Source organism: Ambystoma mexicanum, chromosome 3q (assembly GCF_040938575.1).
Source record: "Ambystoma mexicanum isolate Mex_15411 chromosome 3q, UKY_AmexF1_1, whole genome shotgun sequence".
Taxonomy (NCBI): domain Eukaryota; kingdom Metazoa; phylum Chordata; class Amphibia; order Caudata; family Ambystomatidae; genus Ambystoma; species Ambystoma mexicanum.
The window spans coordinates 1,219,274,222-1,219,301,133 of NC_090926.1; the positions used below are offsets into that span (position 1 = coordinate 1,219,274,222).

General features: G+C 46.8%; 1 protein-coding gene across 1 annotated transcript; it reads left to right on the forward strand.

Moving 5' to 3' along the window:
* Window positions 1-1,416: 1,416 nt before the first annotated feature.
* On the forward strand, window positions 1,417-26,912 carry LOC138447777 (RING finger protein 11-like). The gene is made up of 3 exons (XM_069604118.1): window positions 1,417-1,649; window positions 8,902-9,071; window positions 25,713-26,912. The coding sequence occupies exons 1-3, from the start codon at window positions 1,551-1,553 to the stop codon at window positions 25,882-25,884; spliced, it is 441 nt and encodes a 146-aa protein (XP_069460219.1). The 5' UTR covers window positions 1,417-1,550; the 3' UTR covers window positions 25,885-26,912.

Below are 26,912 nucleotides of genomic sequence, written 5' to 3' on the forward strand. Positions count from 1 at the left end.
TCTGGGTTGGGGGTGTTTCCATCTGCCCTGTTTGACATTTCTGTTCCGCAGTCATGCATTTTTGGTTTGTGCCCTTAAGAGTCATGTTTGGTGGTAACGTGTTGGTTGTTATAGTTGAATTTCCCACTGGGTTTGATTGTTGTGCTGTTGTTTCTGCTTACATGTGAGCAAAGTCTGCGCTTGGATGTGGCAGCTCCGAGGCAATGGGAGTGGCAGTCCCAGGCAGGCAGTCCTTTCAGAATTTACCTGATGCCGTGTCATGTGTGTGACAACATTACACAATGGGCCTCATTACACGGACGGCGGTAACCATGGAGTGGTTGCCGCCGGTATTTTACTGATTCTGCCTTGGTGAATGGGGGAATTACCGCCCCATTCCAAGGTTGGCGGGGCGGTAATTCCCCATTCACCAAGGCCCTTCCCCATTACCATTTGAGCCCTATAGGGCTCAATGGGAATGGGGAAGCAGCAAATAACGGTACCGCTGTTATTTGCCCTGAAGTCCCTCAGCGGGTCCCTTCCTTAAAGTGTGGTCTGACGGGACCCGCTGAGGGACCTCGTAGTATGGCGCTAAGGAATTGCCGGTAATCCCTTAGCGCCATCCGTGTAATGAGGCCAAATGTCTTGTTCTGGGAAGTCGTTTCTGTTGGTGTAATCTATATGCAGATTAGGAGGTTTGAATATATCTTCCCCCAAAGAGCTCTAATAGATGAGTTTCCTGCATCTGCAATGGTCCTGCAGTTTTATTTTGTGCTGTTGTTATGTGTATGGCGGGAGAACGTGAAAAATAGCTATATTTTTCTATGAAAAGTCGGGAGTCTCCCGCCTAAATCAGGAGTGTTGGCATGTATGAGAATGTGATAAAATGACATCTGCCACTAATGTTATCAAAAATGTTGATTGGGCGGGTGCAAATGATACCGCACAGAGACGGGCATACTGCATTTGGGGGAAATGTTGAATAATTTTTCTCTTGTCTCACTCCCTGCCCCCTCCCCCGCCCCCCACCACTCATGGCTACTACCATGTTGTCAGCCCTAGTATTCTAGTTTTCTTTCTCTGTTTTGATCATTCGGAATCTTCAAGGCCTAAGAATGATTACTGTATTCCCTTGTTCTTCCCGCTTTGAAGCACTTCTCCTGTGTATATAAGTGCTGTACAAATAAATAAATAGATGCCTCAAGCATAGAAATGAGAAACATGAGAGATCTGGTTATGTAAAGACACACACTTCTAATGAAAATATACTATGCTCTCCACATGCTAGGTTTACGGAATGTATGTGTTGTGTTATGCATTGCACGCGCCCTGTTGCCCTGGAGTAGGCTACGGCTTCTGATTCCGGTGGCTGTGCCCACCTGGCCACCCCTAGGAAGTGCAGCGTCTGGACACCTGGACCGTGGCCAGACCTTGCAATTCCTCGCTAGTTTCCCGGCTCTGCTTTGTTGCGCACTACATGTCCCATGCTTGCTAGCGCGGGCTTCCGGTTCCGGTGTGACTGTAAACAGTACCCCCCAGCCCCCAGGGCCTGGCTGAAGCGCTGAGCCTCAATGGGGAACTGTCTGTCTTCGCAGAACGCTGATGACCTCTCCCTGCTGAACGAGTCTGAGGGGGCCAGCCTGCCCGGGGAGCCGCCGCCCCCCTACCGGGTACGCGAAGGGGGGGGGGAAGAGGGGAGGCGGCACCTTTCCTGCTGTGAAGAAGGGGGCCGAGGGGCCAACTGTGAGAGGAAACCAGCCAGACCCAGATTCCCTACCGGGTGACTGCGGTGGGAAAAACAACACGTTGTGGTTGTATGGACTCCCCGCACCCCACCCCGCCCATGGAGTCACCTGCCTGGTACAGGGTGGGAGAAAAAGAGTAGTAGTTGTGTGGCCAGCCAAAGCCGAGCTCTGTCTAGTCTCCATTCTTAACCTGTATATGTGTACCCGCGTTTCATAGACGGGGCTGGAGCCAGGAGGCTTTCTGAGGAGGAAATAGGTGCGCTAAGACTGTACAGAGAGGAAATGGGTGCCCTACCCCTTTACAGAGAGAAAGATAGGCGTGGACAGGAAATGGGTACCCTATACCCTTTACAGAGAGGAAGACAGGTGGGGAAAGGAAATGGGTGCCCTACCCCTTTACAGAGAGGAAGACAGGTGGGAAAAGCAAATGGGTGCCCTACCCCTTTACAGAGAGGAAGACGGGTGGGAAAAGCAAATGGGTGCCCTACCCCTTTACAGAGAGGTAGACAGGTGGGAAAAGGAAATGGGTGCTCCACCCCATTACGGAGAGAAAGAAAGGTGGGGAAAGGAAATGGGCGCCCCAACCCTTTACAGAGAGGAAGACAGGTGGGAATGGAAATGGGTGCCCTACTCCTTTACGGAGAGGAAGACAGGTGGGAAAAGGAAATGGGTGCCCTACCCCTTTACAGAGAGGAAGACAGGTGGGGAAAGGAAATGGGCGCCCTACCCCTTTACAGAGAGAAGACAGGTGGGAAAAGGAAATGGGCGCCCTACCCCTTTACAGAGAGGAAGACTTGTGGGAAAGGGAAATGGGCGCCATACCCCTTTACAGAGGGAAAGATAGGTGGGAAAAAGAACATGTGCGCCTTACCCCTTTACAGATTAGAAGACGGGTGGGAAAAGGAAATGGGCGCCCTACCCCTTTACAGAGAAGAAGACGGGTGGGAAAAGGAAATGGGCGCCCTACCCCTTTACACAGAGGAAAACGGGTGGGAAAAGGAAATGGGGGCCCGGCCCCTTTACAGAGAAGACAGGTGGGGAAAAGGAAATGGGCGCCCTGCCCCTTTACAGAGAGAAGACAGGTGGGAAAATGAAATGGGTGCCCTACCCCTTTACAGAGAGGAAGACGGATGGGGAAAGGAAATGGGTGCCCTACCCCTTTACAGAGAGGAAGACAGGTGGGGAAAGGAAATGGGCGCCCTGCCCCTTTACAGAGAGGAAGACAGGTGGGGAAAGGAAATGGGCGCCCTGCCCCTTTACAGAGAGGAAGACAGGCGGGAAAATGAAATGGGTGCCCTACCCCTTTACAGAGAGGAAGACAGGTGGGGAAAGGAAATGGGTGCCCTACCCCTTTACAGACAGGAAGACAGGTGGGGAAAGGAAATGGGTGTCCTACCCCTTTGCAGAGAGGAAGACAGGTGGGGAAAGGAAATGGGCGCCCTACCCCTTTACAGAGAGGAAGACAGGTGGGGAAAGGAAATGGGCGCCCTACCCCTTTACAGAGAGAAGACAGGTGGGAAAAGGAAATGGGCGCCCTACCCCTTTACAGAGAGGAAGACAGGTGGGGAAAGGAAATGGGCGCCCTACCCCTTTACAGAGAGAAGACAGGTGGGAAAAGGAAATGGGCGCCCTACCCCTTTTATAGAGTGGAGGACAGGTGGGACTGACGAATGTGTGTGAGATGAAGGCGATTTGGGTGTGTGGAGAAGTACTAGCACACTGACGACCCCTTAATATGAGGGCGGTCTGGAGAGTGTGCTTTCTATCCCTGCTTCATATGATCATGGGAGGGATAGGTGTTTACGCATAGTTACCCTACAAAGTGCATACCAGAATGACGTCTATGTCCTTTCTTATTAAAGACATTTGGGATCTGTGCTGTGCCCGTTTACTATCTGGACATATTAAGGGAGGAGAAACTGGGGGAGGGGTCGTTTTGAGCACTGCTTTACTAAATTGTGAAATGAACACTGTACGAAATGCAGACATTAGTTTAGGGGCTCAACCCTGCCCTGCTAAATAAAACGTGCAAGGCACCAACAGCACTGCAATCCTCATTCACACTTTCAGAATGGGTGGTGCAAAGGATACAGCAATACCAGCTTGCTTACCTCCGCCTAGTCACAAAGTAGATCCAGCAGCTGTGTAGTACGTGGGTGCAAGTCTACTTTGCATGTACTAGACTAGAACTAGAAAGCACTACAGGTGGCTCTCTATACATGACAAAATTGTCCTAAAAACTATCTGCCTCACTCACAAAGCGCTTAACTACCAAGCCCCCCCTATCTCACAGCCAAGTTCACATGGAAGGTATCCAACAGAATCACAAGATCATCCAACATACCATGTCTGGTGATGCCCAGATACAAACTAAAAAGAGCCGGAGGTACTAGCTTCCCGGTATTAGCTGCCCAGCTATGGAACACTCTCCCTCAGAATATTCAAGCCTTCACCAAATTCAGAAGCCATGTTATCACATGGATACTTAACAAAACATAATATAACAGCTTTTAGATACCACTAACCGCTAGGTGGTCTGCACAACTAGTACATGTGTCATCCATCCTGTACTACTGCTATGACCCAATGTATAATATGTATAATATGTATATATGTACCATTGTTATTTTACCCTGACTGCTCAAACTGTTTTCATGCACACAACTGTCTATTCTATGCCAGGTAACCATTACTATCCTACTAGCGCCCAATTACCTCCGGGTCAGGTGCGCGATATAAATAAAATAGACAAACAAACAATAGGTACAGTCTGCACACCATGGATGTAAAATGTGACGCAGGGTCTACAAGAAATGGGTTCTTGTTTATCAATAACCCACCTTTCAAGCCGCAAACAACCCAGGGACGTACCTTAAAACCATGTTCAAGTGATTTAAGCACTGCCCAAACGGAGAGGGGCAGAATTTCTACCTAAATACACTCTATATTTACAACACAGTGCATTTACGAATCAAACGAGGTAATGGTAATTAGTCACACAGCTGGATTATCTGGCCCCTACAGACACTATAGTAAACAATAAGTTTATAGAACACCCCAAGCTTACATTGAATTAAGGATTTGCCGAATGTACCATTTCTAGGCTTTCACTTGGTAATAACCAATGCGTTTTTTTCCTCTCACACTCCATGCTTTGGAATTAGCCAAATGCACGCCCCCCCCCATATGCATCTGCTTTCACATACAACTCGAATGACACCTTGCACAACACTTCTGCCATAAGAATGAAGCTACCTTTCTTGACAAAAAATTCGAACTGTAGCTAGACACAGTGCTCCAGATAAGATTTTGAGGTGGGAGTATTTTACACATGATTTTTCAAATGAGAGCATAAATGCAATTTCAAGAGAGTAAAAATGAGTTTTCTCCTCTGCAAGAGAGTGAAACGTATCCAACATACACCCAATGCATACATAAAATCAGACCCGTAGCCCAAAAGAGTTGTAGATCAAAGTTGTCTGGCTTGGCTTTAACCATTTTATTACACTTGTGGAAAATATTCTGCCATAAAATAACTTGCAAGTACCTGGTACTTACACATCTTCATTTTCAAAATTCTAGAGCCTTGAAACTCTGTTAAGAACTACTATAGATTGAGACTGATGTATTGCCTGCAGAGGGAGTGTGAATAAGCAATTGTTGGCATATGATTTACTTACAGGAACTTGCACACATAATCTTAGCAAAAGTCACAAACTGCTAATTTACCTTTCCCGTTGTCGGCTGCAGGAAATTAATGTGGATTGCCAGACACTAGTTAGCAATATCACTTCAAATAACCAAAAAGTGCATGAAAGCTGAATTGCATTATGGTAGGCATATTTATAGTTTTACTGGTTTATTGTTTGTGTACAAAGCCAAAAAACATATTTCTGGCAATTACAGTTAGGAAGAAATGCAGGCAAGTGCATAAGTTGAAGACTGGTCCCAAAGCCCTACTTCAAAAATAGAAATTGCTACTACAAGTGATTTATTTCCAACTAGTTACTACTAAAAAAACCTGACTGGCATCTGTTCCACTGTTCGACCTGTAGCATTAATAGTAGTGACCATTTATATAATGCACGTGACAAAGTTTATGTCTCTTGGCTTACTCTTTGCTGCTTCTTTAATATAACTTTACATTAAAGACTTGTCTGTACCTTCCCCCATCTTCTACTTCCATCCTAGGAGAGCAGTCTTGATTGCCCGATAGGTTTCCTCCTAGATAGCCAAGAATCTGCATCTCTGACATAACACGCATCACAGCAAATTCAGCCCATGGACGCTAATCTCATCGGTGGTGGAAGTGGAAAAAAGGAGCTAGTGGTCCTCTGGTTGCATCCAAAAAGGAGGGAGTAGGATAGCCGGACAGATGGGGTGGGAGGCAGGGTGGAGTATGGAGACAGGGTACCAGGATCACAAACCTTGGCTGAACAGTGAAGCAGGGATTTTAATCCACTCTGCAAATTTGACCACATACCTTCCAAGCGTTACTCAGTACAAATCGTTTGGATTTCAAGGCCTACAGTAATGATGTCTTAAAGAGTTTACTTCCAAAAACACAAATTGCATAATAACACCACATGGCAACATGTAAATCCTTACATCAACATGTTAAGCCTGAATGGTAAACTAGAAGTCCCAAAAATCTAGTTAACCCCACTGTACTTTCAGTGATTTAATAAAAGAAGTTGTGTAATACACTCAGATATGGAGATTATTGCCCTCTACTGCCATGTAGTGGAGGAAAATATGCTTTTTAATGAAAATAAATACAACGTAAACGGTACGCAGAAGAAAATTAAATGCTCCGTAATGGCTTTAATTACATGCGTATAAAGCCAAGATACGCACCTTATCTGTAGGGCTGGCTACACACATAACTGACTATCCTCATACCTACACACCCTCCAGCTTATTTCCCTAGTGTACGCCTCTCCACCCATTTGCGTGTGCCAATTAGACATGGGTGCCTAGCAGGGACCCGGCCAAGCCTTTGTAACTTTTAATGGCCATTATGCACAAACGCATACTAGCACCTTCTAATTTTCCCGCACTTCGGAATTTGGTCCCTCCGCGGGCATTCAACCTACAGTGTGTTGGGACCATACCCATGGTGAAAGGCGCTATACAAATGACAAAAAAATGAAATAATGAAAACAGTCCTATGGATTGGAGTCACCTTAGCCTATGGTGTAGCCTATTTAATGGCATTCTTAACATGTGGTAAAAGATCTGCAGGCTCAAATCCACAACAAAGTTGAAGGAAGTGTGAACGAGACAGTTGACAACACACACAGTCTTAGCCATGAAGGATTCCTTTTAAGGATCAGTGCTGTCCATATGGGGGGAAGCAGCCCTACAGATAGGAGGTGTATCGGCCACTTGTACTCCCTAAAATTATGCAAATACTCCCAACAAAAAATAGGAAACAGACACGTAGGACCTTGTGCTCCTGCTTTCACACGCACAGCTTCATGGATATGTTTGGAACAGTAGTGCGCATAGTACCGCAGGAAGCAACTATGATTACTGCGTGATTGGAGGAGGTAAACTAGTATCTTTTAATGTATTACTAGGTGCAAAGGAATAATTGTTACAAACACATTTCAGTTTTCCAGGTAAAACATTTACTGATTATAAAAATAGGAAGTAAAATACTCCCACTAAAATCGTATCTGGAGCACTGGGGGAAGGGGAATCTTTCAGTGTCTGGGATCTTGGGGCATTGCCAGGATTTTTGATGTGTCCCAGCAAATCGATTTGAGTCTGGGTTACTTTTGTGCTGAGTTGTTGATCAGGGACACTTCCCACTTTCTGGGAATGGGCAGTGTAGACAGCATTACGCTAATGGTGGGCTTTCTGAGGCATGCTCTTGTGTACTTTGCTCTGGCAGGAACAGGGAGTTTGGCTGTTTCAGCATCTCAGGTGTTGTCACCCGAGGGGGGGGGGGCGCATTGTTTGTATGAGTTTTGAGACTTGTCTTGCTGCTTTTGTTTTTGAGCTACTTAGTCAAAAATGGAGGGCCATCACAGGACCCTATTTTTACATGAGCAAAAAGAAATCACAGAACCCATACTCAACCAGTAGAACGGTCAGGTGGCTGCCTGTTTATTTGCATTTCCGGTCTGCCCTGCAGATAGGCTGTGTGGAAACCACTTCTACGCCCAGCAAAATAAAACTGGGAGTAAAAATACTCAACACCGAAAAAATATTTGCCTTAAAAGGACCCTGTTTAGGAACAGGAATTATTTTATTCCCAAGTCCATAAATGTGTAGCTTGGATGCCCGGACACTCAGAATAAGGCCATTATTATAAAAAAAATGGTCCAGAATTCTTAGAATTCATAACTGAACTAAGAAATCCGGTATCGCCCAATAACATCCCAGACCATTACTGTGAATTCGTTTACATTGAATAAAATATAGATGATGGGGGTGGGGGGGTGTTTGGGTTGGGGAATTCATTAAGCGGTGGGGACACCCCCCCACCCATTCATATTGGCTGAAATCTGTTAAGAAAATCAATGAAAACGAATTTGCAGTAAGGGTTTTACGTAGATCTCTAAAAACCAGACCTATAGGTAAGGCCTGGCTTAACACGGCTTTATGCGCCCCGTATGATTTTTTTTGCAGGGGTACACATAATGTGATCGCTGTTTTTAACCGCCAGATCCAACAGGCCCTGTGAAAACTGGATGGTTTACCGCCAGTATGTGATTTTCTTTCTAGTGGAAGCCAGTTGAATTCCTCTGGGATACTTCTGCTATTCCATAGTAATCCAGTTTAAATGCCCCCCGGCATGAGGCATTTATGCTTTGAGCTACAATGTACAGAAATGTGTGTAAAGCCAATTTTGACAGGATTAGTGTGCCATTTTTGCATTTCATAGTACATCCTGAAAGTGGCTCTGATTTATTTGCAGTGTAAGTGGTCCTATACGTGCAATTTACACTTTGTTATTGGGGTAGGACCTTTATTCATGGAAGCCAACTATTTAATGTAATTGGTTACACCTCTTATTGTTTATTTTCTTGTCATTAATTGTTGTAGAATTGTAATTGAAAAGAGGTAAGCGTGTAAACTAGTCAGTCATAAGATGAACAGGACTTTGTGAGTTACCATGTGAGGATACCTGGCTCATTGCACCCTTTTCCCGCATGACGCTGCCCAGGAGCATGAACATGTTCCCGTGTACCACCCAACCCCAAGTCAGAGCCGCCTGGCCACCCAACTCACAGAGGAGGAGCAGATCCGCATCGCCCAGAGGATTGGTCTGATCCAGCACCTCCCCAAAGGCATCTACGACCCGGGATCTGAGCCATCGGAGAAGAAAGTCAAAGAGTAAGTTGGGCAGCACTGACCTGCAACTGTGTCTGGACTCTAAACTCGTAGCATTCCCCTTGAGTTGGCAGATATTTCTAAAATATTTAAGATGTTTTGGTGACCAGAAAAGCTGAATGAATACTAGTTAACGGAGACTGGTGGTGCAGCACATTTTGTTTTTCTAGGTGTACTATTTAGCAGTAACTCCGATTTCTTTTTGATTAGTTCACAGCTTTTGCACAAATAATATTTATGAAAGCACTGTAGGAGACAGTGTGTATTCCCAATATTCCTTTAAGTGCCATCCCCATAAAACAACTTGGGAACACCAACATACATGGTGAATTACGAAGTTCCTTTTAGTGGCACTAAGGCAGACTGTCAGATCCTAGATGCTGAGTTCTCGAGATTCCTATTATTACTTGTAAAACAGCTTGTCCAATTCAGGCAATCGTTGTATGGTGACTAGGTACTGTCATGTAAACTCTCGAGGTACCTCTTAAACGCCATCAAGATGGCATAACTGCATCAGCCGCTGGCTTTAAAATGTGCAACTTGGGTTGAGGTGCGAGTCCCAGCATGCAATTGTTCTCTTCAGAATTTGATAAAACTAGGTAGTGCCAGAGATGGCCTAAAGAATTATCTGACCTTCAGAGATGGTTCAATGGTTTTTATTGTAATTTCCTTCATTGTGCTAAGGCCCGTCCCCCATTCCCTCATCGAGATGTAGCAGTTCCTACCCTAACCCAGGCGTCTCTATCCCCGGGTTAATAGATACTGCTTGTTAACCCCTACTGTGTAATATCTAGCTCTTTACTAGTGAGGGTTTAAAGGCAAATGTGCCTTCTCTACCTAAGTCTCCCTCAGAATTCCTAAACGTGGCCTACTCTAGCCCCAGATTAGTTCTGAAGCGTGTAGGGGAGCCTTCCAAATACTCAGGCCCACTCTGTCTCCTCTCGCATCCTGATATTCCTCTGTCTCTCTTGGTTACTCTCTTCCTAGACCAACTCTCCTCCATACAACCCGACCAACATTCTCCTCCCTCAACGTCTACCTCCCTTTTTCCTCTGATGTCTCTCGGTCTACTACCTACTTAACCCTTTGCTGTTACTATTCCCTCCTCCACACTACTACCACCACTCCAGCTTCACCCCACACCCCCTCATTCATTCACTCACTCACTCCCTACTCATCTACTAGCACTCTTAACGTGCATGCAGACTCGTTACACAGTACCACTTGCTCTCACTAACCAATAGCTCCAGCTTGCTGACAAATCACTTCCAGGCTTCACCACGCCATCCTTCCTCCTTCTGTTCTCTTGGACTTCCTCCATCTCCTCCTCTGATATCACCAGAATAACCCACCCCTTCCCGCCTCCCTTTTTATATTTCTATCCTGTTCTTATTGGTCCTTTGCCCGTGTCCAAACTAATCCTGTGTTTCCCACTCAAGAAGAGTTGAAGGTAGCAAAAGACCTGCATAGGTGGTTATGCCCTGCCTTTGTTCTCTATGCGGGCTGCCGTGTTGCAACAATGGCAGCCTGCAGCGGTTCATGTCACAGTTTGAATGTTTTGTTGCAGCAGATTTCCAGGTAAGTTTAGGGGAATCCAGGTCTGTTGCACGTGGCTCTGCAGTCTGTGTCTCCTAGAGGGGGTTCCTTCTGTTCTGCAGGAGCCTGGCATGTGCCGCTGCTTTCCGGCGGTGTATTGCTGTCCCCATGGCTGCGTGGCTCTATTGTTTCTGCGGTTACTGCTTCTCTCTATGGCGACGTGTACACGTCCATTGTCTGGCATGTGCGTCTGGGAGGCTCTGATGGGATATCTTCATGCAGGTGGACTGTTGTATTCTCTGAAGCTTGAGCTTGCCTGAAATAAAGCAGTGAAGACTGGCAACCATTTGGTGGTCTAATTATGGGTTAATGCAGTGTGGCACCACATATATATACTTAGGCAATTGAGAACAGGGTAGGAAGTGGGGCCCTCTAAACTCCCACTGTCGTCCTCTGGGGGTAGGACTGGCTCTGGCTTCCAACCAGGTAGGCCTACTGTTGTAGCCTAGCGCTTAATCTTACTCTAGTGTTTAGCATTACATCTGCTATGTGAGCTCTGTGTCTGTGTGAGAGGGCAGTGGTTCCTGAGTGTCCGCCTAAGTTGATACCACTCCCCAAGTTACATCATTTGGTAACGAGGATGGGATGGAGACAGAGATCCGAAGTTAAGGAGAAGTGAAGTCTGGAGGTGATGCCAATCCAAGTGAAGAGCAGAGACTTTGGAAATGAAGCAGAGGTTGTAGCTTAACAGAGCCAGAAAATTCCATGATGATTAAAGGGCTGAAGAGGACTACTTTCTCCTTACAGAAGGAGAAAGGTTTTTGTACTGTTGGCTTATGTGAGTTAGACGTTGATTGCTCTGTGGGAGCAGGTAGTGCTTGGGGGTGTCAGCCCTGAGGTCCTGGGGCGGCAGACCAGGGCATAAGGTGCATTTGTTTCTCGAGGGTAATTTCCTTATATGCACATGGATGGTGTCCTTTTCTTTTAAGGAGGGAGATGTTGTTGTAGCCTAGCGCTTAATCTTACTCTAGTGTTTAGCATTACATCTGCTATGTGAGCTGTGTGAGAGGGCAGTGGAGCTTGGAGTGTTGGTGTGAGGCCTGGAATGGAGTGAGTGTGAGGGTTCCATGGTTGATGGTTAGTGGGAGGCAGGGAGAGAGCCAGAGGAAGCAGCAGTACATCTCCTGTCTCACCTTCCCACTGTACTGTAACAATAAAGAAGTCTTACCTTTTATATTAACCCTGGCTCTGGAGTGGTTCCTGAGTGTCCTGCCCAAGTTGATACCGCTCCCCAAGTTACATCACCTACCACCTGAGACTGTGAGGTTCCTATTCAGTCGTGACAAGCTCATGCTTCTGACCTTGTCATATGCCTCCACTCTTCCTCCCAAGTCCTCGTTCTGGGTGTTGGCTATTAGAGGGAGCATGATAAATAAATGTACATTTGCATGTTTGACCCCCAACCCGATGTTCCACTGTAAAGGAGTGCAGGTGTGTTGTAGTGCTGAGATACAGGTCTTTACACTCTTTTTTGCCATCCAGACTAATGTGGCATGTTCTGTGATAAGTTTAAACTGTCGACCAGGTAGATAATATCATATTGTAAGCTGAATACTGCCCATTGGATGTCTTAACATTCCAACTTGTTACGTAGATTTTCCTTTTTAAGTGAAATTCTCCACTGAGTCCCCCAGCATTTTTTTGCTGGACTATTGGATTTTTTGAGTGAGTGGGAACCTTTTTCAACACTCGCTTTTTCTTTTACTCTTAACCATGGGGCCTCTTTTTGGTACTTTTTAATGGAATTATGCTTTCCTCTAACTTTGCTGGCATCCACCTTTTATTACTGCAGCACAAACACTGTGTGAACTTCCCTTTTTATTTTACCTGTGTTAACACGTGGTTCCAGGGCAGGGGGACAGTTTTTTCCACCTGTATTTTATTTTGTGTGATCAGCACCCTCCAACATAAGTGGAGTGCTGAGGAGAAATATTGTCTGCCTTTTCTCGCTTTTCCAGTAATCTTTAGTTACTGTTCCAAGTTCATCTGACAGGCTGGTGTCAGTGCACCTTTTTGCAGGACTTTGGATTTTTATTGCAGGCTGCGTTCGCAGCTGCAGTAAGGGACACGGGGCCACCATTTGCGTAAAATGGTGGCTGTACTTTTATAAGCCCTGTTCTTGTACTTTCTTGAGCATTCTTCTATGTACCTGGGTGGGGAAGGTCTTGATGGGTCCTTTTTTCTTTGGTGGGCCCGCCACAGTGCCTGAAAGGACAGAAAGCGGGGGAGGTGACTGAAACTCCCCTGGTCTTTTTTTCTGCAGCATGCAGGCCTGAAACCTGTTTGTGGTGGGAGGCTGGCTGTCCCTATTGGACAGCCACCCCCAAGTTTGAATGCATGCATGTCTGGCGATTGGTGGGCTCAGCTGGATTTCCCTCATAAAAGGCAAGGGTCCTGTAGCTGAAACTCAGTCGACCACTGGACTGGATATCCAAAGAGGAATTTGCAGGAGGACATCTCAAGCGACCGCCAGAGGTGTTGAGTGACTGCTCCTGACCCTGATATTTCGAGCGACAGGGAAGTGTCATGATTCCTGCCCCTCATGTCCCCAGCCCTCCAAGATGTCAGGCTGGAGCCAGGCCACGATCACCTACATGGCCTTCAAGGGCCTCTCCATCCCTCCACTTGGAGTCAGACTTGGCACTTGTATCACCAGACTCACTCACTCCCATAGAATAACATTGGGGATTGGACTTGTAGTGCATTGATGGGGACAAGATGGATGCCCCCACATATTTCGGTTCCCAGAACTGCATGTGCGGTCTAGTCTTTTGGGTGTGGTTCAGCCCAGAGGCAGCTGGGATACCCAGAGATTATTTAAGCCACACCCAGGCTGAGAAACATGCTTTGCGTTTTCTGCAGCGTGACACTCATCGTGTTCGGATCGTTCTCCAGTAGGCCTGCATCTTTCTTCTGCGCTCAGCTCCTGCAAGAACAAGATTACCGTTCGGAACAGCCTTACCTTGCGGCGCTTCTGCCCATCAGTCATCGCTCCTGTTCTGCAGGCATCTTCGGCGGCGTCATTCCCATCCCGGCACGCCGCTTCCTAGGGAAAAGAACAGAAAAAAGGCATTAGTAAGCATTCTGCAAATCTTCGCTTATTTTTAAATACTGTACGAGCTTCAAACGCTTACCTGAATCCCAGCCACTCTGGGGGAACTCTGTCTCCGGAACTTCTCATCCATCTGCAAGAGGGAAAAGACACTCCAGGTTAGTGCGGAAACATCTAGAGGTGCCGCATACTGCGCTTACCCACCGCATTTGTTCTTCATAACCGGCATCCACGCTGACAACGTCGTGGCCCTAAAAGACACAGAAAAATAACTCAGTTCAATGCAAATACGAAAGGGGTGCATCGCTCTCACTCACCTTCAGCGCTACTCATCTCGGCAGCACGCCGCCATCCCCAGATGCCGGCCATCATCTAAGGAAGGAAAGGAACGAAGTTCTCTAACTGTTCAAAAGACTCATTATACATACCTGTCAGACTCTTGCCAGTGAAGTAACTAGGCAGCAACGAGCCCGCATCAATCGACGTGCCCCTGCGCTGAAGGCAGGACGGAGAGCACGCTATCCAAGAAAACGAGGCCCAGTCTCCAGTCGAATAGCCTCCAGGTAAGGGTTCGAGGTCATAAGAGGTCAGAACAGGGTGAGTGACGTCCCCGTGGATACCAGGTGAGCGTTACAGGAAGATCTCCTGAAGATGACTTCCTCACCTGGGCTGGTGGTGCAAACAGTCTCAAGACCACCTGCATTTTGTGCTGTCACTCAAAAAGCTGCAACCTCCCGGGCCTGCAAACTCAGTACCATGGGACTTGTGCCATTTTGCAGTGCATCGTCTTGTGAAGCGCAGATTTGACTGAAAACTTTGTGGATATCCTTCTGAGCCTGCAGTGACTCTTTCCCGCTGCTTGACGCCCCTCATCCGAGTCGAGAACCGGAGAGAAGTTTGCCGGACGACAACTGTCGATGTTCCGAAGCCTATGAAAGGCTTTCATGAGCCAGTGCCGTGAAGATCCTCTGCTTGGTGTCCCACTGCAAGAGTGCAATCGTCTGATCCTTCCAAAGTTCCTTCTTCAGCCGCCAAGGCCAAGAAACTCTAACCAAGGTCTGCTGTTGCTTCACCTTGGGGATCGTCCTGTGGCATTGTGTTCTTCATTGAACATGTACTGTCCCGCTCCTAGGTACTTTCCTGGGACTTGCTGCATTATTTTGTTTCCTGTGGGCTGCATTAAGCTCCTTCTTGCACCACTACAGGCCCTGCCTAGAGTCCCATTGGGGTGGACGACCCATTGGGCTCTATTCTACCTTAGGACATTGGTCCTTTCCTTGGGGCATTACTGTGAGGGAAATCCTAAATTCCCTTGCCCTGGTGAAAACCCACCGGCAACTTGAATGGGTGCCTGCTGAGCCCTACCTTCTGGAATATTACTCTGCTTCTCTGCCCGTTCTTCTGCAGCCCTTGACCACTGGTGCCTCAGTATCTCTCCTAACCATGTGACTTAGACAAGATAGGTTTGGACTGTGTGAGGATCCAGAAATGCGAGACAGACACAAAAGTAAAGTTTTCTCAATGTTTGCCATTTATTAAATGAAAAAGGGTGAAATAAACGCCTATGTTTCCCTATCCTAATGAGGATTTCCCTACCTAGCCAACTAAACTTAAGGATGACCTAGCGCCCAAAAGTCTCTGACCCTCACACTAACTAACACATACATCAAAAAAACACAAGGAATATTTGTCTGTCTTCAATTCAACACAGTAATGTAACAGTTCAAAGTTATAAGGTTTTTTAAAGTAATCCTTGGAACCAGGATTGGATTCCCTTCCCCTGGATCAATGCAGGAATACTGTTGAAAAAGTTCTGGTTTAACAACATTCTGTTCAGTTCGACACAAAAGAACTTTTTCTTCAAATGCGACCTTCCGCTTGTTAGAATAAATGTCTCTTTCATAAACATCTGTTCCACAAATCCAAGCAATTGATGACTTTCTCAAAATTCTTCTTGGTAAGGAAAATGTCTTTCTCTCAAAATACAGGTTCATAAGTCAAAGCAATGGTTTTTCATAGGATGTAAAGCAATTATCCGCATATCACACTTGTTCTTGAAATGGAATACTTGTGTCGGGATAGCACAACTAGTATTTCTGGTAATGCCACACTTATTCTTCAAGTGAAATATATTTGTCAGTATAGCAAAGTAACTAATTCTGATAATGCCACGCTTTCTGCCACAATCATACTGCTTCAAAACATCTTTCCTGGTCCATTCGCCTGCCAGGACTAACTACTATTGATCCCTCTCCTGGTTTACTCGCCTGCCAGGATGTAAAACTCCTACAACTATTATTATGACTGGTGGTAATAGTTCAAAAATTCTCTACACCAGTATCTTATGTGAGGAGGGTTTAACAATGGCTGTCTCTTTTCAATGTCTCTTGACAATGTGGGTTACAGGGTCCCCCCCCCCCAGTTGGTGACCGATATAAGGGGCCTTGTGCCTCTGCTGCCTCTGTATTATTCCTTTATGGCCTCTTGGATGTTGGCAATGCGGGTTACAGGTTTCCACCAGTTGGTGTCCCATAAAAGGGGAATTGCGATTTTGTTGCCTTTGTATTACTGCTGCATAACCTTTTGGCTGTTGGCAATGTGGGTGTGCGATTGACAAAGGGACACCACTCAATATTTTTCTCAAATGTCCACCTTTATTGGATTGAGTTACAGAGTAATACACTGCCAAGGTTTCTTCACCGTGTAGAGTAATTCCAGTCTCCTCTGCTTCTTCTGGTTGGATATGGGGCTGCTTCGTCTCTGCTCTTATCTTGAATAGGCTCACCAATCTTCAGGTCTGTCCTCCTGTTGCCAGCCGTCCTGTAAGAGAACACATGCAACAATGTAGCAGGCTTCCTTTGGTCTTTTAGCCTCCTTCCCCTCCCCATCCTCCAATCGGGAGCCTCCATGCTCGCAGAGTCGTTCACCCTGTGTACAGCCTCACCCCCTGCTAGACCGCAGTTCGTGCTTCCTTGTCCATGTTGTTCTTGGACTGTGTATGGTCGTCTGCTGAGGATTGTAACCCTCCCTGGATCTGGCAAGTGTATATGCCAGCGCTTGTTGAACAATTTATATTGTCCATGGTTTTCCCTAACTCTCCAATTTGGGTAAGTGGCTTGCCATTATCCGTTACCGTGCTACGCTGCTCGAGACCGAAGGTGCCCGACACCCATGGCAGTGATATGCAGGATATCGGCTACAGGTTCACTGAGGCTGCGGTGGACCTTCTGTCTTCTGTTTGTTCCGTTGCTGGCTCCCCCATATCTACAGCAGTCTGCCTGGATGCCTTCTGGAGTTCTTGACAGCTCTGTTGATTCCCCGGGTCGAAGAGCTAACCTACTTGGGGTATGAAATCTCAGCTTCTCCAACTTTGGGCAAGGTGATACCAGCCATTCTTGAAAAAACCTTCAAAATGAATGCTCAGATGAAGAACTTGTATGGGAAATTTTGCAAATTTTCAATATCTCCTCTTATCGAATACTAATACTACATAGGGAAAGCAGTGCCAGTTCTTCTTTATGGCTTGGAAGCAAAACCTCTCCTGTGGAACCATGATTGGAATAAAATTGAAGGACACTATTTGAAAACTACATTACATGTACCACTATGTACTCCCCTCGTCAGCCTGAGATTTGAACTGGGTCTGATCTCCCTCGCCTGTAGAGAAGACTGGAAACTCCTGTTTCTTTATCGGGAGATAATAACAGCAAGAGCGACTACCCTTTATTTCGAAGTAAATGAACATCGGAAAAAGGCAAAGTCGAAACAACTTCTTGGCCTGGAGGAAAAAGTGGGAAAAATACTGTTGAGGTTGGAAATTCTCATCCAAAACCCCATGAAGGTTAAAAAACAACTTGAAACGTGGGACTGGATCCTTACAATCGATGGAGTAAAGAATCTAAACCCACCAAATCACTTTTTGAAAGCAGAGAGAAAAATTGGTACGATCCCTCGTTACCTCAAAAAATTTCCGGACCAAAACACAAGAAATAACTTTCTCAGACTGAGACTAAATATAGCGCATACTGGGGAAATGTTGGGGAAATGTTGGTCATAAGAAATCAGGGCGACAAGGCAAAAAAGCTCTGTAGACAATGCGATCCACTGAATTTACAATCACTCAGACACTTGTTACTAGAGTGTGAAGGCACGTGGGCCACAAGGCTACAATTGCTTGGGAGATTTGTAACTAGTGAGGAGAGTCTGACACAGGACTCATTCTGGGATAGACTCATCTCTGGCCAAGAAACCATGCTCACTGTGGCAATAGTAAAGGTTTTGGAAAAACTGTCGATACTAACAAATTGTAAATATAGGTCGACTAGTGAGCATGAAAAGTGAGCATGACTAGACTCCACTCGTTTCCTTGGGGGCCCATGTTATCACTCTTTCGTCGCATTTTTATTGGGTAAATGGTTGTTATTGTAATTTTCTATTTTTGTAAAGGTTTTCTTGTTAAAAACCAAAAACAAATAAATAATAATAAAAAAAATAAAAACCGTTTATTCTCCCCACTCCATCTGCACACCAAAACCCTCACATCTGGTTGGGAGCATGTCTCCTTCTCGTCCCGGCACCACTTCACGCTGAACTTACTCTGCAAAGTCGCAGGCCCCTACGACTCATGGTTCCATGTGTTAATATCCTCGCAAAAATATTGCCATACAAGAATGGTGCCATATTTATTGCGGCGATATTAAACCATTGAACCTGTGCGGAGCAACACCCATATTATTTTAGAGGAGCGGGGGACATGCCCGCAACCCCCGCTCCCATTTACCCCAAAAATTACCCCCACTAATAATATCGCCTATGGCCGTTCCTGAATTCCTGACGACCATATATATGGCGATATTATTGGTGGGGATATTACCTGATACCCGACATATGTCGGCATCAGCTGGAATTCTCCTTTCTGCACTCTGGTCTGCCTCTGCCTCAGCTACTCCTTCAGCACCTTCCCCCCAGCTGCAACTCATTCCTGAGTTTAATTGTCCAGCTCAGGTGTTTTGGTCTGTAACAACTAGACCGCTCATTCTGCTCAATGGCATTGTTGATTCTTACTAACTCGGAGGCCCTCTTGCTTGTCCCATTACCAAGGGCATTATCGATCCTGAAGCACATAGTGGTTTGCATAGCATTTACATTGGTTTGCTCTATTTTACAATATGCCATCAATGCTTTTGATAGAATAAGGGACTCGTGGGTTAAAGAGGTCACCAATTCCCCGATATGAGTCCCTGCCCATGTGATCCTCCCACATAACACCGCCGTCGAGGTCCGGATCAGGTAGTGGCTGCATTCCCCTTGCCACATGAGAGGAGGGGTTTCAGTGATGATCTCACTAGATTCATCACAACTTCCTAAGTTAGGCTAAGCTCAAGTACTACAGTTTCTAATAAAGTTTGCTTCCCTGGTACAGGTGTTTCACCATATTTGCTGTGTTACCTGTGTCTGTTCTAACAAGGATTGATTTACTGTGAATAGTGTTAACACTATAAACTACGGTATGAATAAGTAGCTGTTTACCAAAGGTTTCAACTCGCTCACCTTGACAAGTCGAAGAATCCAATATGGAAGAGGCAAATGCGGCTGTGAAGGTTCCCCTGAGGCAATCCTGGCCCCCCGACCTAGAAATAGAATTACCAGGGGAGAGGACAGGACCGCCAGGGAAACCCTCTAATGGGAAGAAAACCCTGGACGAGTCTGGAGTCTCGAGGTTCAGGTGGGTGTGGAAGTGAAGATGTTCCTGAGGTGTGGTAGAAAACTGATGTCCTCTGGGAGGCTTCCTCTGGATGCACGAAAGGAAAACAAGAAGAGAATTAGAATGAAAATGAGGGTTGGATGTTTAGTAAAGGGCAGAAGGAGGATCCTCTCACCGTTAAGAGTTTAGAAAGGTTTAGACTTGACGAGATGGGTACTCGAAAGGTTTGCAGGTAAGCAACAGGAACTCTATAAGAACAGACAGGTAAATACTTTGATTGAAACAAAGAACGGGGGGTTCAAAGGAAACAGGGCTTACCCTTGCGGGTTTCTGGGAGGAAAAGAAAGCCGGAGAGACTTCTCTCGAATCGGCTGAATAATGTTGGATAAACTGGATTGGTCTGCACTCACAAGGAACGGGGGCTGAGTAGAGTAACTGTAGAAAATGACTGAGAGACAAAGAATCAGAAGAGTAAGAAAAGATAAGCATGAAATATTCTGCAAGTAGACAAGAAAAGCGATGGCGAACTCATGGAGCGTCAGTAGCAGAAGCGACGCGAAGATCCGTATGCTTCGAGTCCGGAAATAGGGTCACGTGAATGTTCTGCAGCGTCTCGCAGGGACGTGGGAAGACTGAACCGCTGCTGTCCGCTCGAAGGTCTCTATGGGCGTCCATCCTGGAACTGCCCCTCCAAAGGATTCCACTCAAGCGGGTACGTGTACCGTACAATCGAGTATGTGCCCATAGTGACCATTTACAGCCATGTGTAACAAATAGTGCAATTGTTTCTTCTCTTTTGACCTACTGTGACTAGTACTTAATTTACTCCTAAGCTTTGGTTTATATAAAATCTCTATTTTTATATAACTCCCAAGTGTGTCAGTGTTTCCTTGAACCAAGTATATGCCCTGAATTCTGTGTGCCGCACTACAGCCCTCCTCTCTCCTAGACTAAGCCTGGCTGCTCAACCATTGCTACTGTGCAAAACCAGAGTGTGTTTCACTGCATAGACTCAGAGGATCCCTTACTCAGGGGGCCAGGACACGGCCATCGCCTTTTGGATCCAAACCCTGGGGGTGGATAAGTACAGGAGGATCACCTGGGTGACGGGTCCTCGGGGAGTGGGGGAGGAATGCCTGATGGCGTGACATGATATCCCCCCTTTCCAAATACCTCTGTCCCATCCTATTTTATAGGATATTCCAACTTACCAGGCCCCCCCCTTTCCTACGCAAACACTTAGTCGAGGAAGAAGAGACCCAAGGCTGAAAGGAATACCACCCATGCAATACATGGGACATGTCCCACTAATAAGATCAGGCAGGGTCAGGAACTTGATCTGAATTACATACACCTGGGACCTAGTGAACCTAAAGGTGAACCACGGAGACGCACTAGGAGCAAGGCGATGCACGAGAAGGAGCAGTTCTTCAAGGGCGACGGTGAACCAGGCAGAGCAGGATGACAGGCAGAGGGACAGAACCGAGGCACAGAGAAACCTTGGACACGCTGACGAGCGATTGTCACATCCGAAGGACCTTGAGGGGTACGCAAGGAAACCCAGCCAGAGGGGAGAGACCAACCTCTTTTGTGTTTCAAGGATAGCAGCCACCCTCCCGGGTAACGGCAGAGGTGGGGAGTGCAGCAGTTGTGTTATCAGCCTTGACTTCAGCATCAAATCCGCGAAAGATGAAAATGAATTAACACAGCCGGTGAGTTGATGAAAACAATAAAAGTCCGGTCTGTGATAAATGATACTTGATGGCAAAAGTATCTGACGAATGAAGGTTGTGTTTCTGCCGATAAGACGCGAGAGAAAGCATTTTAAAGAACTGTAAATTAAAGATACAATGTAACAGAGTGGTCTGGCGAAAGAAGATTGCCCAATCAAACGTCTCTGTGAAATGTCTGATGCCGTAGAAGCGGCGGGAAGAGAAGGAAACTGAGATGGAAGATTTTAACTATAAGGTTTGATCCCGGCAGAGGGAAACCTGGATGTGAGAGAGGTCTTTGAAATAAGTACTGTGCTTGAAGCTACATTTACAAAGAGGCCTTGGTGTAGGAGAGAAAAAAGGATTTTTGAGGAAAGAAGGTTGTTGGGGTCATGCCGAGGTAAGAGCAAAAGCCTCGCAGTTTCGAAAAAAGCTTTTGACAGTGGAAGGAAAGTGAAAGGAGCTTTGACCCAGACGGAGGGAAGCCTATGAAGGTGTGACTGAAGCTTGGGAAAGGGAATCCAAACAAATTGTGATTGAAAGGTTTGAGCCCGGGGGAGGGAAACCTGTGACTGAATTGTGGTAACAAGAAGGAAACCAAACTTTTGTTGAGCTGTATTACAAGCTAAAAGGTGACCTGGGCTGGAGTGAGAGAAAGCGGACAGATCCAGCAGATAAACTAGTGACTTTTCGTGGAAGGCCAAGTGGGCTCTGGTCCACGAAACAAACTGCATCCTTGTGCCCGAAGCCAGAGTGTGTCATAAGGTCCAAGTATGCCACCTTACCTGTGCTACAAAACATGGGGAAGGTAGTTTACTCAGCCATACTGACATTTCTTTTGAACACTAATTTTCCCTTTTGTATTACACATTTATTTATTACATTGGTTTCTGAGCCCAAACCCGAAGTTATCGCGGCGCAAGTTACAGGAAGGTTGAGTTACTTGCTGGTGGCAAGTGCAGACATCAGGTGTCCATTGCTGGTAGTGGGAGCAGTAGGGTTACAGTAATAGTCCCTAAGTGAGCTTTGTAATGGGGATGGGGGTTGCCAGGAAGGCAGTGCAGGTGTACGACTGGCTGGGGGGCAGGAGGGCCTGGCCCAAGATCAGAGGGTGGCCAGGTTACCAGGGCAGATTCCGTTTCAGCCAGGCAGTCAGCAGGGGAGAGGAGAAGAGAAAGCGGAAGCAAAGAGAAGGTTTTGATGTGCTTCCGGAACTGGAGATGGTTCTCCTCGAGTTTCAGGGAGGCTGTTCCATAGGGAGGCCCCTGCCGAGGAAAGGGATCGACCACCAACTTTTGATGTCGCTTGGAGAGCGACTGACCCTGAGGGAGTTGGATGCGGATGAGCGAAGAGCTTGAGAAGGAAGATATTTGGGAAGAGAGAGCTGAAGGTATTGAGGCCCCAGGCCCCAGAAGACCTTGTGGACAATGCAGCTGATTTTGAACTTAATCCTCGCAGCCACTGGGAGCCAGTGCAGAGATTTCAGTCCTGGAGAGATATGATCCCTGGGCTTGAGGCCAAGGACAAGTCTCGCAGTCCTGTTCTGGATGAGTTGCTGAGGGCAGAGAGTAGAAGCAGGCAGATTTAGAATGTTGCAGTAGTCCAGCCTAGAGAGAACCAGAGCTCTGGAGATGGTGAGCTTCTGGGGGAAGGAGGCGAAAGGAAGAATACCTTTGAGGAGGTGCAGCTGGTAGTGTGACTTCTTAGAGATGTCGGAGATGTGCGGAGAGAAGGAGAGTGTTGAGTCGAAGATGACCCCGAAGTTTTTAGCCAGCCTCACAGGTGGGAGCAGGAAGAGGGCCAAGGGAGGCCGGCCAGAGAGTAACAGGAAAGGAGGGGGCAGGTGTTCCGATGAGAAGAATCTCAGTCTTGCTGGCATTAAAGCAGAGATCATTGGCGGCACACCACACCTGGATGGCGGACAGGCAGTCTGAGATGAGATAGGGAGAAGAGGTGGTTGAGGGTAGCCTGAAGATGAGCTTGGTGTCGTCCACATTGCACTGGAAGTTGGGGCAGAGCGCAGCAATGTGGTGGGCAAGAAGTACCAGGTAAGGGTTGAACAGCCAGGGAGAGAGGTTAGTCCCCTGGGGAACACCACAGGTAGAGATAGAGATGGAGGAGAGGAAGGACCCACGTTGAACTTGGGAGGGTCGATCAGAGAGGAAAGAAGTCAGCCACGTCAGGGCCTGACCTGCGATGCCCAGGTTACCACAGACGGTTGAGCATGATGGCATGGTTGACCGTATCAAAGGCGGAGGAGAGATCAAGTAGGATGAGGATGCAAGGGGTGTTAGAATCAAGTTTGGAGAGCAGGTCTTCACGGATGTTCAGGAGAGCAGTATCCATGCTTCTGGTTGCTCTGAAGCCGGACTGGTGATCGTGGAGACACCCAACAGATTCAGTCTGAAGATTTAGCTGGGAGATGGCACATTTTTCCAGGAGGTTTCCCAGGAAGGGAGTGATGGAGATTGGGCGATAGTTGGCCGGGCAGGAAGGGTCGGCAGAGGGTTTCTTAAGAGGGTGCGCAAGGGAGTGCTTCAAGGGGGAAGGGAAGACTGCAGAGGCGAAGGAGTGGCCACCTGAAGACGAAATGGCAATACTGTGAATTTCAATAGACGTTTAGGAGGGAAGAAGGTGGTCTTGGGTTTTGCTTCTTAGTCTGCCAGTACCCCTTTGTCAGGTTGAGGGCAGAAATCAACCTGGCTTTGGCCAAGGTCTATCCCAACCCCTCTATCCAAGGAGTCGGATAAGCAGCAAACCTGGAAATACCGTTAAGTGCCCAACATCAATACAAAGCTTTCATGTATTGTCAGATTTCAGGACCAGAACTTTTTGTGAAGAACATCCACTATAAGACTTCTAGATTACTCTGAGGTTGAGCATCTTCTTCAGTTCTTCCTTGATTATTTGTTTTCTGGTCTTTGGTAGGCGATATCATTTGAGACGGATCGCTCTACCTGAAGGCGTCTGGATTTTATACATGACCCCCCAGGTTATCTTCATGTAAGTGGACCATCGTGTGCTCTGAAGCTTGACTTTGTCTAAGATAAAGCAGAGAAGACTGGCAAGGATTTGGTGGTCTAGGTGTGGGTTGATGTAATATGGTACCACTCCTATATGAATAGGCACATATGTAAGCGCCAGGCATTGGGGCCCTGTCAGCTGCCGCCATCCTCTGGTGTTGGACTGACTCTGTCCTCCACCCGGGTAGGCCTCCTACCCCAGACTGAGAGGGATTCCTATCCCCTCGGGACCGGTCAGATATTACTGACCTTATCGCAGTAGTTATTCAGTTGGGCTGTAAAGGGACCTTTGGGTAAACATTTTATGATATAAACTTATGAAGCGGTCTAATTCGGCATGAACCCTCTCAAAAAATAAATACGTTTGTGGTCTGCATTTTGTCTGATATGATGTGGCATTTATAACGTGCCTGTACACAATTGTTACTAGGCACGACAAGACAAGGAGGGGCAAACAAGGGAGGACAAAATAATGATCTTACTAAGCCTTGTGTCATTCAGATTGCGCAAGTGCGGGGTAGAGATAATGGGAGAAGTGCCAGCGGGTGGCTCATAAGTTCAGAGAGAAGGGACTGCAGGGTTGCAGATACATACCCTTAAGTGCCGAGGAGCCCGGAGGCAGTGCAAGGGCAACTGGACATGCAGGAGCCTGGGCCCTAGTTCAGAGGGTGACCAGTGCACGGAGCAGTCGGGTGCATCGGCAAGGGAGAGGAAGAGAGAAAGCGGAAGCAAAAAGGAAGGTCTTGAGTTGCTTCCGGAACCGGAGATGGTTCTGCTCAAGTTTGAGATGGGTATGGAGGCTGTTCCAGAGGGAGGCCCCAGCCGAGGAGATAGATCTGCCCACAAATCTCTGCTTGGAGAAGCATCTGACCATCAGAGAGTTGCAGGTGGATGAGCAGAGAGCTCGAAAAGGGAGCTGTTTTGGAAGAGAAAGTTGTAGGTTGAGCGGTCCCAGTCCCTAGAAAGCTTTGTGGACAATGCAGAGGGTCTTGAAGTTGATTCTTGCAGCCAAGTTCAAGTCTCCCAGTTTTGTTCGGAATAAGTTGTAACGTCGAAGAGTAGAGGCAGGAAGAGTTAGAAAGAGGCTATTGCAATAGTCCAGCCTAGAGAGGACCAGAGCTCTGGAGACAGTGAGCTTCTGGGGGAAAAGTGTTAAAAGGAAGAATACCTCTGAGGAGATGCAGCTGATAGTTTGACTTCTTAGAGATGTCGGAGATGTGAGGAGAGAAGGAGAGGGTGGAGTTGAAGATTACAGGTTCTTAGCCTCACAGGAAGGAGCAGGAAGAGGGCCCAAAGTGGGCGGCCAGAGAGAGAGAGGAAAGGAGGGAGTTGGTGTCCCTGGAAATCATTAAGCATATTTTGCTAGTCTCCTCCTATTAGCTGATATTCCAAGAAGGTTCGAACCCTGCTCCTTGACCATAGTATTCATTGTGCTGTTGTGTGTATAAATTGTTTAATCATTTTTTAACACTAATTCTTCTTGGTGTTAGTTGTTTTCATGTGCTATGCTAAACGATGTTAGTGTATGACTTTTGTTTTGATTTCCATTTCTCCTAGGTGCGTGATTTGCATGCTGGATTTTGTTTATGGTGATCCGATACGATTCCTTCCATGTATGCACATCTATCACGTAGAATGTATTGATGACTGGCTCATGCGGTCTTTCACATGTCCTTCATGTATGGAGCCAGTTGACGCGGCCTTACTCTCCTCTTATGAGGCCAACTGAGTTGAGTGGTGCAACAGACTGTTACTTTTGCTTCTTTGCACTTTTGGAGATATGCTTCATCGTGGCAATACTGAGAGGCGCTGCACTATTTGCACTTTCTGGACTACACCAAAGAACTGCGCAGTGGCTCTGCTCCCGTCAAACAGCCAGGAAACTATCCCACAGTGAGATGCTGCTGGGAGCCTCCAACGTGTGACCATAATTGCAGAAGTCTTTGTGGGACTGCCTTCCGTGTACGGGATGTGTACCCACACGATCTGTTTCCCAGAACGCTTTAGGTGACATGCGTTTGCCTCTAAGGAGCGCTGGTAGTTACTTTTTGAACACTCAAGTTGGGCTAATGCAGTTATCATGGAAATCTATTCTGCCTTGCAGTCATCCTACGGAAGCACAGATTCCCTTTTGACTTTGTGCCCCTAACCCATCAAACAATTGCCTTGCATTTGCTTTCTGAGAAGTCAGTACATCTCTTAAAGTGGAACCCCCCGCCCCATAGCTTTCCTAGATGATATGGGTTGCAGATCCTCAATGGACCAATAGTTGTACACATGTCTTGCCATATTCCTAAATGTATCCAGCAAGAGTTGTGGCCATCTACGTTCTCTGAAGTAGTAATCAAGCAGAAGAGTCTGACCTCAGGTCTATCTTCTGTTTTTGCTTTGTTATAAAAACACAAATGTGGCTTACTAAAACATCCATGTGTAGTCATTTGCTAGGCTTGCTCTGCTCTCTCCAAAGAAAAGTAGATAGAGGGAGGGATAGCTTGAGGTCTTTGCAGCAGCAACACAAGAACTGGCTTACTTATATGGACCTTGCTGTGGGAAAATACAGGTGGCAACACCTAGGTTGTAGTAGAATAGATGGCGCTTCCGGTGCAGAGGTACTGACAGATGAAGTGGCCCCTCCATGATCTATTCATGTCTATAACCAGCGCTTGTACAGGCCCACTACCCATCACATTGCTCCCAAATCTTGTGTTTATTGGTAGGATTGTGTGCAAGTAACAAATAAAGGAAATTGTACTCTGA